General features: G+C 41.7%; 1 protein-coding gene across 7 annotated transcripts in view; it reads left to right on the top strand.

Moving 5' to 3' along the window:
• The window catches only part of sox1b (SRY-box transcription factor 1b), a 74,966-nt gene extending 61,447 nt beyond the window's left edge, over nucleotides 1-13,519 (top strand). For 2 of the 7 annotated variants that reach the window (XM_088289273.1, XM_088289270.1), the window contains 4 exons: nucleotides 4,139-4,219; nucleotides 5,680-5,824; nucleotides 9,299-9,448; nucleotides 10,659-13,519. In XM_088289273.1, coding sequence (XP_088145399.1) covers nucleotides 11,480-12,520 — 1,041 coding nt within the window. In that variant the 5' untranslated portion in view covers nucleotides 4,139-4,219; nucleotides 5,680-5,824; nucleotides 9,299-9,448; nucleotides 10,659-11,479 and the 3' untranslated portion in view covers nucleotides 12,521-13,519. Of the gene's footprint in view, nucleotides 1-4,138; nucleotides 4,220-5,297; nucleotides 5,402-5,672; nucleotides 5,825-9,298; nucleotides 9,449-10,658 lie in introns of all 7 variants that reach the window. The other 5 variants (XM_088289271.1, XM_088289275.1, XM_088289272.1 and 2 more) reach the window with 5 other exon arrangements.
• Nucleotides 13,520-13,770: the final 251 nt, after the last annotated feature.

Genomic DNA, 13,770 nt, shown 5'->3' with positions numbered 1-13,770 from the left:
TTCGGTTTGACCGCAGACTATATTAATAAAATACAATATATAATATACACTTCTAAAATATTTAAGGTATTATATTTCATGGTAGAACTCCGATTTTCTGAAGCGTGGACAGGCAACAAATGCTTTTTTTTCGTGAATTATTAATGTATTTCAAATTGTGCTGTTAAATATGCACATTAATGTGCCTGACACTTTGCTTGGTAAAAAATTTATTGCCCAGTGCGTGTTGTGTGTGTGTGCGTGGGGGTGTGTGTTTGCGTGTTCATGCAATAGCAGCAACTTTCTCAGGTCTCTCAATGGGACTATCATCCTCGGTAATCCATTTCTTGCTCGACTAATCTGTTTTCGCTGGGGTTACTAAACACCCACCCATCAACCCGACAAAGAGGGGGCACCACCCCGAAACACCATCCCCCTAGGCAGCCCTCCTCCTTCGCTGCTTACTTCATTCCATCAAAGTTACATCTTCATTCCGTCTCTTCTCGTCTTTCAATAATCTTATCAGTGGCTACTTGTTTAAATCCTGGCGATTAGAGAATCTGAACAAATAAATACCTTAAAGGTTTACAATTGTTGCAAGTCTTCCACTGTTCCAACACTACGAAACAATAGGTGTTTGATTGTTTGTTTGTTTGTTTTTTGCTTTAAGATGACTGTATGACAGCTAAGTGTTTACTTACTGAGGCCACTCGCTCCTCCTCATCCTTGGACCATACACTAATTGAATTAATTGTGGGTGTGTGTGCATGAGTGTGTGCGGGGGTGTGCGTGCGTGTGTCCTGTGTGAGTTTATGTGTGTGCACGTGTGAGCACAGGTGCGAGAGAGAGGGATAAAGACTTATATATTTATATATATATATATATATATATATATATATATATATATATATATATATATATATATATATATATATATATATATATATATATATATAGAGAGAGAGAGAGAGAGAGAGAGAGAGAGAGAGAGAGAGAGAAAGAACAAGAAAGTGATAGAGGCAATGAAACTATGCAATGTGAACACATTTAAACATGCACACAAGAGCCCCATGTCAGACCAAATTTAGCAATTCTCTCACACACTACATGGACGAGAAAATCTCCAAGTATTTCCGAATCAACGCCCTCCAGCATACAGACAAAAAGCCATTAGTGCAACTGCAAAGTGAGAGCTGACGATTCATTAGACATCAATTAGAGGACAAGGTATGATGATAAAATAATGAGTGCACATGCTTAAAAGGGTTGAGTGCATGTGGCTACTTTAACACAAGATAACATAATATAGGATGCAAAATACTGATTCATTCAAATAGTCAAAGACTAAAAAAAAATCCAATCAGAATTCTTTGCTTCTAAGCATTGTTGATTTCATTAGTTGACTTGGAAAGTAGTATCAGTATTTTGGGGAATACATTTTTTCATGTATGCATTGTTGTCCTCATCAAAATGGTTTAATTTGTTGCAAGTAAAAATTACTTTTTTCATGAAAAACAAAACCATGAAAAATGTTTGCTCAAATGTTATGAATGGTAAATATGCCTGGTGCCATTTTGATATTGTATGGCAGTTTAGCGACTGGTTCAGACAGTTTAGAGGTTCTGGGTTTGAATCCGGGTTCAAATTCTTCCTGTGTAGAGTTTATATGTTCTCTTGGTGCCGATATGTTTTTTTTCAAGTACTCTGGTTTTCTCCCAAATGGTAAAAACATGCATGGTTAACCGGAAACGTAAAATTATCCACAGGTTGGATGTGAGTGTGAGTGATTGTTTGTCTACATGAGTCTTGCAACTGGCTGGGGACCAATGTTTCCTTGTAATTTTCCAGGTGTTTGAGCATTCACACAAACTCCCTGCTTATTCCTTGGACAATGTAGACTGTGGTCCATGCGATAAATACAGCATGACCACCATGGCATGGAGGAGGAAAAAATAAAAAAATCTGAATCTTTTAATTAACATATTTTTTTTCACGAGCACAAACGTTGCACATTGGCGAGTACCATTCTTCTCCACACTGCCCCTAAATGGTGACATTTTTTCCCTAAAATTTCAGACAGCTCTATGCAACTAAATTGTTCATCTCACGCTTGGGTGAGCAGTAAATTTCCTTATTTTTAATTATTATTAATATTATTTTTATTCTTGAATATTTTCTATGGTCCGTCACACTGCATACATGTTCAATTATCATTTCATTATTATTAAAAAAAGAAAAAAAATATGGATATCATGGCATAAGGGACACATACGGTATTATAAAAATTTAGTTTAAACAGAAATTAACATTGTGCAATACATATTCTTCCTCGCGCGATAACATTTCGTCCATTTATGAGTCCGCTCTATTGCAGGTTTTCAGGGTTTTTAAATGTTATTTTTTATAGTGCTCCGCGATGGTCAAGAATATAGCACTTTTCACATAACGGCATCTCAAGGAAGTTCATTTCTAAAACAAAATATAATATTGTAAAATAACGCGCACATTTCCAGGGCGTGAAAAGGTTTGACGCCCGCCCCGTTATTGGGTCATCAGTGGGGTACCAGGTGGCAGCACAGTATTCACAATATTTATGGTTGCTCGAGTGGACCACCTCATCGGTGACACTCACCGGTGCCATCCTCAGCTGCCACCCGGCCTCGACAGCACCAGTTTGGACGACGGGGTCAGGAATCTCTCCGGGAGTCTATGGGACCCCTGGCACTCATTCCCATCCCTCTGTGCCCCCCAACCACTGTCATAGCATCGTTAGACGCACTCTAAATGCAGCTTCACCATGTTTGCTTGGAACTCTGGGTTCCACTAACTGATCCAAGTTTGCAGATCTCAGAGCTCTGCTGGGTTTGCTTTCAATCAGCATTTCTTGAATCAGGTCAAGGGCTTTAACCATTCAGTGATTCATAGACCAGTAGCAGAATTTTAAAATCTATTCTCCAGCGAACTGGGAGCCAATGTAAAGCCTTTAGGGCAGGAGTAAAATATTCTGATCTCTTTGTTCTGGTCAGAACCCGAGCTACAGCATTCTGAATGTGCTGCAGCTCTTTGATGCTCTTTTGAGGGCGCCCAGTAAAAAGAGTGTGACAATAATCTAGTCTACTGAAGATAAAAGCTTGGATACATTTCTTCAGGTCTTCTTGGAGCATGCAACCCTTAAGTCTGGACTTATTTTTCAGCTGGTAAAGGCTGTTTGAGTGATTGTTTTTTTTTTTATGAGGGCTGAAAGTCAGGTCTGAGTCAATCAGCAGACTTGGACTTGGTCTTTGGTTTCCAAAGACAGTAAATCCAGGTGTTTTCTAACAGCAATCCTCTTTTCTTTGTTGCCGAAAACAATTTGGTTTTAGCTGAAGGAAATTTTGGTTCCTCCAGTATTAATTTGCTCTAGCCAGTGACACAGTATGCTGAGCAAACTGCTATAATTTTGGGCATTTATACAGTTGATATAATGTGTGCCATCTGCATAACAGTAATAGCTAACATTGGCATTTTGAAGCATTTGACCCAAAGATAATATATACAGACTGAACTTTATCATAAATGACCTGATTTTACAAAAAGGATGCTCCAGTTACTATCACTGAGGCTTCGCCATCAATTTTTAACTTTGTGATTTTCTACCAGTGATGGTAAAAGAGGAGGAGATCATTTTAACAGGTATTTAACTTGGAACACCATGCCTTTGTTTTTAGCAGTCCTCCTATTTTCTTCTTTCCACTATCTGCAGACCCCATCACGCTACTTCTTTTATGAGCGAGTCATTATCGATTTTACATTCCACTTATAACAGAATTTTAATAACTGGCAATTTCAATATGCACATTGACAAGATCTCTGACCCACCATCGAAAGAATATTTGAACTTTTCAAGAAATTGCATGTCTCACAGCCGACCTTCAACAGAGGACACACCCTGGACCTGCTCGTTGATGGGTCCTCTGTTGCTGACCTGGCTGTGTCAGACCACTACTGGGTGTATTTTAACATCACGAGTTTTAGTCATCAGGTTGAGCCGCTGAGAACAGTGAGGACATGCTACCTAACTTCTGAGGTGGTTGCGAATTTTATTAAGATTCTAAAGAGCTCTCCTTATGACATTTTACATGCATCTTGTGATTTTATTGTTGATCGTTTTTATTCCTAGGGTTAGAACCAGAACACACGGTGTGGCTGTATTCAACCATTCTGGTCCTTGGCTATGGAACAGCCTGCCCGAGGACATCAGGTGGGCAAATACTATTTCTTTTTAGCGCGGACTCTAGACACCAGGGTTATTTTAGTAAAAGAAAAATTACCTTTGGCACAATTGTATTCGAATGTCGCTGATGGTGTAGTGGTACATCCGCCTGAGTTGTATGCGGGCAGCGTGGGATCGATTCCCCCTCTGTGACGGTGTCTATGTCTTCCCTGTGACTGGCTGGCGACCTGTACAGGGTGTGGTGTGCCTTTCACCCGTTGTCAGCTGGGATCGACTCCAGCATTCCCCCCCGCGACCCTGTTCAGGATAAGCGGTGTGGATGATGACATGCCTTTTTTCTACCCAATGCTGCCCATTGTCCATCCATCCATCATCTATACCGCTTCTCCTCACTAGGGTCGCGGGGGGTGCTGGACCCTGTCTCAGCTATCTTCGGGCAGTAGGCGGGGGACACACTGAATTGGTTGCCAGCCAATTGCAGGGCACACAAAGACGAACAATCATCCGCGCTCACACTCATACCTAGGAGCAATTTAGAGTGTTCAATCGGCCTACAATGCATGTTTTTGGAATGTGGGAGGAAACCCACGCAGGCACGGGGAGAACATGCAAACTCCACACAGGATGGCCGGAGCCGGGATTGAACCCACACCCGATGCTGTCTCTCACTGTGAGGACATCGTGCTAACCAGTCGGCCACCGTGCCGCCGCTGCCCATTGTGTTTTTCTAATGTTGCACACAAAACACCAATTTACTTAAAAACAAAAACTAATACTAAAACTTACCAAAACTAAGTGTTTTGGAAATAACTGAAACTAATAAAACAAACAAATCCACCCTGAAAAGTAATTCAAACTAACTAAATATATATTAAAAAAAAAACGTAAATGAAATAAAAAACAACTATAATAAAAATTCCAAGATGATAACAACGCTGCAAGACACATCCTTTTAGTTAGATTTTAAATCATTTCTTTTACTGTTTTAATTTAGGACTATTTTTTATCCAACCGTGCTTTCTTTTAGTTCTTACCTTCTTTTATTGTTTAGTGTTGATGTTTTTTTTTTTTTTTTTTAAATTACTCTGTTGTTTTTGTTTTTTAGATTTTCGCTCCAGTGCTTCCTCATGGGAGGCCAGAGGCTGACCATCTCACGGGGGTGTCCTCCTGGAGGCTCCTTAAACCAGGATCCACTGCACCATGTGCAGGGTACATCCCGGTCAATGTGGGCCTATCAACATGGATAAGCTCCCCTTGAGTACCCCTTCCTCAAAGGATTTCTCTGTGGCTTGCCATGTATTTTTTAACATATTTCATCAAGTTGTGTGCTTTCGTGTACGTTTGAAGAGTCATTTTGTGTTGCATTTTAATGTATTAAAATAGCTATGTACAATTAAAATCTGATTGATTGATTGATTGATTGATTGATTGATTGATTGATTGATTGATTGATTGATTGATTGATTGATTGATTGTTGAGTCCACAGGCACTGTGGACACAGACCAATGGCGAGCAACATCTGAAATTCAGCCAACAAATGACTAGCTACAGCCCTGGACCAAGCCAGCCAAAGTGTGCTCATTTACGGCTCGTGCAGTGAGGACAAAAGCAGTTCAGAGCTGCAAGAATACGTAAGTCGCAGTAATATGCTTCAGTTGTGCAGAAATAGTCTCACACAGCATCGGGCCAATTTTCTACAATTGCTTATGAGGCAAATTGGTGAGATGATGAGTGGATAGCAATATACATCGCCAGTCAATCAGGTGGCTGGGGGTTTCATCATCATTCATCTTTGCTTAATACTATTGCTATATACGTTCAACAATCGTTTACAAGTCCACACACGCTGACTTACAAGCTTCCCATTGTGCTCTTGCTGCCTGCTCATTTTGGGCTCATATTGGAAGCTAGCTGTGTCGTACAAGTCCTGGTGCCTACAGACCAACATGATTATTTTGTCCTAAATTGTTTGTCCACGTTTTACGTGCCCTTTATGTGACATATTAAGCCCTTTCTCGAAGCTGTTTGGCTCCGGTGTAACTTTTCATATTCGGCCCTGTCCATGAAAACTGTATTGACTTTATATGTAATCGCTTGCATTTAACTCACGTTCGGTATGATCGTTGTATTTCTCATATCCTTGTTTAGCAAAAGTTCAGAGCATCTCTCAATAAGGGAGTTATTTAATTGTTGGTCCAAATAATACGCCTGCCTCATGGTTTCAGTTGTGATTTGCTGAATATTCATGGGCAGGAGGTTTACCTAACTTGTGCTGAGTAATGAAAGCTATCTTGAATTACAGAGATGTTTAAATTAAATAAATAACTCACATACTGTACATATTTTTTCTGTGTGTGTTTTTGTGACGTTTTACCAGTCAAAAAAAGAAAAAAAACAAACGCTATCACTTTGTGATTGGATGGTCGAGGGCACTGAGGTGGAACTTCCGCCCGTCAGCACAAACTGAAAAGCTTTGTGATCACAAAACACACGCCAAGACTAAAAATAGATTTCGAGCTCACATATACACTACAGCGGTACAGAACGTGAAGTGAGGTTGTGCTTGCTAATGTATTATTTCACGGATCAGATGAATGATGTCATACATGGATTGTGCAAGTAATGTCATCAGCAATTTTGCATGAAATGCTAAACATCAATGATTTCAATCCATTGGATCAGATCGGTCTAATGTGTACGATTTACCATTTCTTTTTGCTCTTCTTCAACGTGTCTGAAAGCCAGCCCTGTGCAAGCGTAGTGTTATGTTAGTAAAGTCCATAAATATCACTGCAAAGAAGTCATGTACTCAAGACCAGTTAAAATAAACGTAGGTTTGGTTTCAGCGGAGAGCAATGTTAGTGTGACAATGATTACACAACGTGGCCTCTTGCCTTGCATTTCAGTTATTTTTTTTGTCCTCCCCAGTCAACCGCTTGCCAGATACATTTTTCAATTTCTTAATATGAGGACAATAGGAACATATGAAATGCAAATACAGCACAGGTTGAAATGTTTGCACTGTATTTACTGTGTTCACTGAGAAGGTGAAAGCAGTGCGCAATTGCTCACATCGCAGCTTAGATGGAACATTGTTCAACAAATTCAGGTTGTCACCAACCTCTCATCCCAGGTCAATTGGGATTGGTTCCAGCACAAATAAGCAGTTCACAGAATGGATGGATGAATCGGCTGAGGAAGCAACCTGAAGCCTTTGCTGTTGCTGGAAGCCAATAGAAGAGCAGCTGATTGATATGTGGGGTCGGTCACATTTTCATAAACAGTCTGTGTGCGCACAGTTAAAAAGGCCTTGTCAGGTATGCGTCCATCCAATACAGAAAAAGACTAGCAATTACAGATTAGTTATGCAATGAACCCAAAATGGCCTAAGTGGGTTAAGAGAATGGATGGCGCCTTTCTTTAAGGGTACAAACTGAAAAAAATGTATTTATTTCTCAAACAATACAATACAATACAATTTTATTTATATAGCGCATAGACATGTTTAGTTGGCAATCTACCGGAAATATGCACAAGGGTATGCAGTTTCAAAAACAAAACAAAACAAAGAGATTGCTAAAAGTTGGTATGTGCAAGATGTGTAGTAAAAGTAAAGAATTACTTGCTACTTCAAAATTAAATAAGCTTTTGTGCTGTGAGGTATTGAATTTTATATTATTGTAGGCTATAATTGTTTTCATCTTGTTTTTATTTATTGTGTAAACATTAGGCGACATAAAATGTGTTTGTATGCATTTTATTAAGTTTAAATGTAAAATAGGGGGTTTACTCCAAATTTGGTCTCTGAGTTTTTCAATTTTAGTGAGCGTCTTTCTTTATGTGCGCTATGGTACTTTAAATGATGAATCTGCAAATCGGACTCCACCGATTTATCCACTGAATAATCATTTATCAAAAGAAATGATCGCAGCTGCTCAAGTGTGTGCTGTACCGATGCACACAGCCATCACCAGAAGATGATTTCATGAAATTCAAATACCACAACACCAATTTTGAGGACATTATATGAATTGACATGAGAGCACCATACATGCTGCTGCGACTTAAATGACAAATGAGATGGTACGGTAAAGAAATGCAGCTTACTGCTATTTGGAATTATCAAACACAAATACTGGGTCTTTATTGTAAGTTGTCGTATTTGATCTCCCATGACCCTTATCCGCCAATACCCTCCTTTTTTATTTTATATATTATTAACCACTCAGATGTTTGAAGGGCCTATTATATTGTACAGCCTAGAGCATCTCCCATGTTAAAATTAGTGTATGAAGGACATTCAGGTCAGAGTTTGAACCTCTGATTGTGTGTGCGCGTGCGTGTGTGTGTGTGTGTGTTGGGGTGGGGGTGTGCGTGTGTGTGTGTGCGTGCGCCATGGTGTGAATGTGTGTGTGTGTATGCGTGTGCGCACATGCGTGCATATGCTCTGTCAGTGCAGCTGAGCTCCAGAAGTTGACAGTTTGCTATGACAGAGTGTCAAAAAAACAACTGCCTGTGCCGTCTAATGCACAGCAGATATTCCTTTGAAGTGTGGGTTTGTGGGATTATTATTAACATCTGATTGATCAATTACCCCTTCAAGGCCAACTATGTCATACAGACCGTTTCTAGCACCATAAAAAACAAATATACATTGTTTATTGGGAAGCATTACACTTTTGTTGTTTTGGGTACCTGCGAGTGGCCGGACACCAGACCAGGGTGTACCCCGCTTCTCGCCCAAAGTCAGCTGTGTTACGCTCCATTAAGTACACTCGCAACCCTAGTGAAAATAAGCAGACCAGAGAATGCATGAATAGCTGGACAGTTTTGGCTACTTGAGGTGAAAAACAGGCAAATATGTGATACACAATTTGCATTGCTTCAGGAAACCACTAAAGCATAACTGTTGTATGCAAGGTCGTTAAGTAACACTGACACGCAATTTACTTAAAACTTGGCATCATGTCATTATTTTGCAAACAACAGCAGTAGAAAACAACATTGAATGATAGAAACCAGAAAAGCAGACATCACATTTTGAAAAACCATGGAGTACCATTTTATGTTTGCTGCCCTTAATTCACTTTTTGTTGTTGTTACAGCTGCCGCCCTTGCAACTCAGCCCTCAAGACTTTTGAGATGTCCCAATGTAGATGGCCAAGCAAAAAGCACAAGACAAGAAGCACACCACCTTGCAGTCTTCTGTCTCCCCGCACTTGGCCTTCAGTTGGCTAAAGCAGTGTGTCAAACAGGTGCTCCAGAAGGGACAAGAGGAGTGATAACGATTTTAAGAGCTCTAGAAAATACCAAATCCAAGTGGGACCACTGCCAAATGTCGACATGCACTCTCAGGCCAACAGTCTGCCACACATGACTTCTGATCTATTTTCGTACAAAAACGTTGACAGAATTAATAATAAAAATAACTCAATGTATGTAGAAGCTTTACATTCCCAAAAGCTTCATGTCTGATTTGAAAGCCTGCGGGTAGCTTTTAATGATGGTCCAACAAATCAGGACCATATTTCAGGAAGCTATAGAATCCAAGAGCTTGTGTAGTGAATTGACCTCCGTCTATTTTATTTGTCACAATGCCAAAAACAAAAATAAACAAAAAGGGGAAAAATATGCAAAAAACTGACATGCACTGCATCTCTGATCCAGCCACTCGGCAACCAACAGGTGTGAGGGAGTGGAGGAATAGGGAGCCCCCGCAGGCGGCAGCTGGCTTCTTAGAACAGTGTTTTCCAATCTTTAACTAGTCAAGGCACATTTTTGGGATCAGAAAAAATATGACAGCAGATTCTTTATCAAAACGATTTCCCCCCAAGTGTTTTATTCAAGTTATGTACTCTGTCATCTAATGTGTTGTGATGCTTCTGAATGGCATGGACACGGTTTTTTTTTTTTTTACTTTGATAGAAAATAATTTTGGGTCAAAATAATTGATAGCGTCACACCTGATAATCTCTCACGACACACTAATGTGCCACAGCAGACATGGTTGCGAATCAAAATAGAGGACACCCACATGATCAAAAGTGAAATAAAAAAAATATATACATTCAATGTTTGAACAGTAGTCCCTTGCATAAAAAAGAGTGTCAAATCTGTCAATGTCACAAGGTGTTCCGGAGGCCTGCAGGATTTTGCATTTATTTTCATTCTTTTAACCTTCTTGATTGTTGGTCACATTGACGCATTTGGAAATCTAGATGTGTTTCCATTTTGTCAAATAATAATAATAATAATAATAATAATAATAATAATAAATTGCATTAAATTAGCATTGTGTTATAGTTTATGGATGATTAAAACATCGTCACATTGACCCATGAACATTGTTGTAAGACGTGCGTGCGCGTGTTTGTGCGTGCGTGTGTGCGTACGCGCGTATGTGCGTGTGTTCGTGCTTGTGTGCTTGTGTTTGTGTTAAATATCTTTCTCTCATGTTCACCACAGAACTGGAGGGAAACAAAAGGGTGCTTTGAACCGCACGTGCTCTGCGCCGTCAGTCAACCGTCTCCTAGCAACAGACTGGAGAAAAATGCACCTGTGGCTCGGAATGGGAGAGCAGAGCAGAGCCTGTTGTTTGTCAAAAGGGCACAGAAATTTCAAACATTCATTATGCGGCAGTTAATTATTGATTTAAAACAGATGTCATTTAATTCATATTCGATTTGTAGCATCCAATTCGTCGAACTTCGTTTTAAATGGTCTTTTGTAATGTTTGTAAAAACCGTGAAATTTATTAAACGTCATCGAATGGTGATTTTGTGGAGATTAATTCATACTCTCTGATCTCTTGTATCATCATCTATTTACACCCAAGTCAGAATTACAGGAAAATTAAATCATGAAGAACCGTTTTTTTGTTCACAATAATCGATGCAATTCGTTAATATAAAGTCTCGATATACTACCACGTACACGCACGCGCGCACACACCGCTGCTGTGACGTGGACAAAAGCCCGGGCCCGCGCATGCAAATGACGTCCCCGCTCAAGCTTCTCCATTGGCCGCCCGCGCTCATTTAGCGGCTGTCTGTGCGCGGCCCGGGCACCCTCCGCTAACTTTTGCCAACACAGCTCGGAACAAAGTGGCGTACGCACGCTGGGCTCCCAGGCTGCCTTCTTCCAGGCGGATGACAGCAAAAAGGGCAAGGCCGGGAAGTGAGGAACAAGTTTCCTACTGAGACCCGGACTGCTCTTTATCCCCGGCAGCATCCTCGGGGGGCGTGAATGTTTCTGCGAGTCTGAGTGATTCGGCCAAGACAAGGTGAATGTACAGCCTCATGATGGAGACGGACTTGCACTCCCCCGCGGTGCAACAGACCAACCCGTCCAACCCAGGAGGCCACGGTGGCGGGGGCAAAGTCCCCCAGGAGCGAATCAAGAGACCCATGAACGCCTTCATGGTGTGGTCGCGTGGCCAGCGACGCAAGATGGCCCAGGAGAACCCCAAAATGCACAACTCGGAGATCAGCAAGCGGCTGGGGGCGGAGTGGAAGGTGATGACCGAGGCGGAGAAGCGGCCCTTCATTGACGAGGCCAAGCGACTGCGCGCCATGCACATGAAGGAGCACCCGGACTACAAGTACCGGCCGCGGAGGAAGACCAAGACATTGCTCAAGAAGGACAAGTACTCGCTGGCCGCTGGACTTCTCGGCAACGCGGCGACGGGGATGGGCGGCTGCCAGCGGCTGGAGAGCCCGGCTGGGGGGGGGCTGGGGTCCAGCGCGGGCGTGTACACTGCGCACGTCAACGGTTGGCCGAACGGCGCTTACTCCGGACAGGTGGCCGCCGCGGCTGCGGCCGCTCACGCCATGATGCAGGAGGCGCAGCTAGCTTACACGCAGCACCCGGGCGCCGGCGCTCACCCGCACCACCACCCGCACCAGCACTCGCACCCGCACCAGCACCCGCACAACCCGCAGCCCATGCACAGGTACGACATGAGCGCCTTATCTTACAGCCCCATCTCGAACTCCCAGAACTACTTGAGCGCGTCTCCGCCGGTCTACGGGGGCATCACGGGCTACACGCACCAGCACCACAGCACCGGCGTGTCACCCGTGTCGGGGGCGCTCGGGGGAACTCTGGGGCCCCTGGTGAAGTCGGAGCCGAGCGCGAGTCCTCCGGTGTCCACGGCGCGCCAGCCGTGTCCCTCGGGGGACCTGCGGGACATGATCAGCATGTACTTGCCCACAGGGGAAGCGCCGGGTGACTCGTCCGTGCAAGGGCGTCTGCATGTGCTCCACACGCAGCACTACCAGGGGAGCAGCGCCCACGTGAACGGGACGGTTCCCCTGACGCACATTTAATTGTATTCGTTGTTTTACAAGCATTAAACCGCTACCAAATATTCCAAGCAGTGGGAGAGGATCGGGGGAGAGATTCTGGGGGCACTGCCGCTCGTGTGTAAATAAATTGCATCACCTTGAACAAAGTTTTTTTCTCACGCCAAATTATTTTCTTCTTTTGTCCTGGAACGCTCACGCTGATTTATTTGAGCTTTCGGGCACAGCGGTTGCCAAGTTTTCACACTATTTAAATTATAATCCTCCATATCTGGTGCATTATGAGGTTTAGTTTAGTTTGTGTGGAATTTAAGGCGCTGGCTGTTTAGTGAATGAATGCCGTGCAGATGTATTTTGAAAAAGTTTCCAGGCAACAATATAAATTGATTTCAATTTTTAATCTTTGTAAATGAGTCGGTCGGTGTATTTTGTTTTGTTGTTTCTATGTGTTGTTAATGGTGAATAAATATGCCTATTGAAAACGCTTTATGCAACTGTATTGTCAAAAGGTGGAGAAATTCGTTTTCACCATCTGTATTAATTTCCAAAATATTTTCACATCAGTGGGATTATTATTTTTAGTTTATTTTATTTTTGCATGAAGTGGACTGCCGCCTTACGAAAGTGAATATATTCCACGACTACACAAGTGTTTGCTTTGCAGTAAATTTCCCCCCTTTATGTCCTGCTATTTATGCTCCAAATGATTATTTCTCAAGCGATTTTCTGTCAGTTTCGTTTCTTTTGATGAAAGTAATTGGACTCATTCATTTAGTATTGGGATATGATTTATTGTTGTACGTGATACCGCTTTATCAGAACAGCTTTTTTTTTAAATAAATGAACGACAATTTTCAGTTTTACATTTGGACCGAGATTTCATGTCATCTTTATTCATTTTAATCGCATTTGCAGGTACGTAAAATGTCACAGATATGATGACTTTCATTTTTCTTAATTCAATTAATTTCCAACATTTCCAATCCATGAAACATTGCAGAATAAAAGACACGTGCAAGCATACACGGCATTCCCATAAAGCTTTTGTGTATCGCTTTCTGTTTCCTTCAACCGAACTGTTCAAATGCATTATTGGGTTTTATAATTTATATATTTAAATGCTAAATGTTACTTTTCAAAGTATAGTGCGAATTATTTCAGGCCAGCTCATTCATCTTAAATTTGTTTACTTTTTTACTTTTCTTCTTTTCTTTCTTTTTTCGTTATAAAGCCTTCGCTACATTAAGGTGATCACCTAAGTCATCCGAATTCAG

Source organism: Idiotropiscis lumnitzeri, chromosome 3 (genome assembly GCF_059441095.1).
Source record: "Idiotropiscis lumnitzeri isolate Australia: NSW breed Sydney's pygmy pipehorse chromosome 3, RoL_Ilum_1.0, whole genome shotgun sequence".
Classification (NCBI taxonomy): domain Eukaryota; kingdom Metazoa; phylum Chordata; class Actinopteri; order Syngnathiformes; family Syngnathidae; genus Idiotropiscis; species Idiotropiscis lumnitzeri.
Note: the sequence above shows the minus strand (reverse complement) of the source record. Positions and strands in the feature narration are given on the sequence as shown.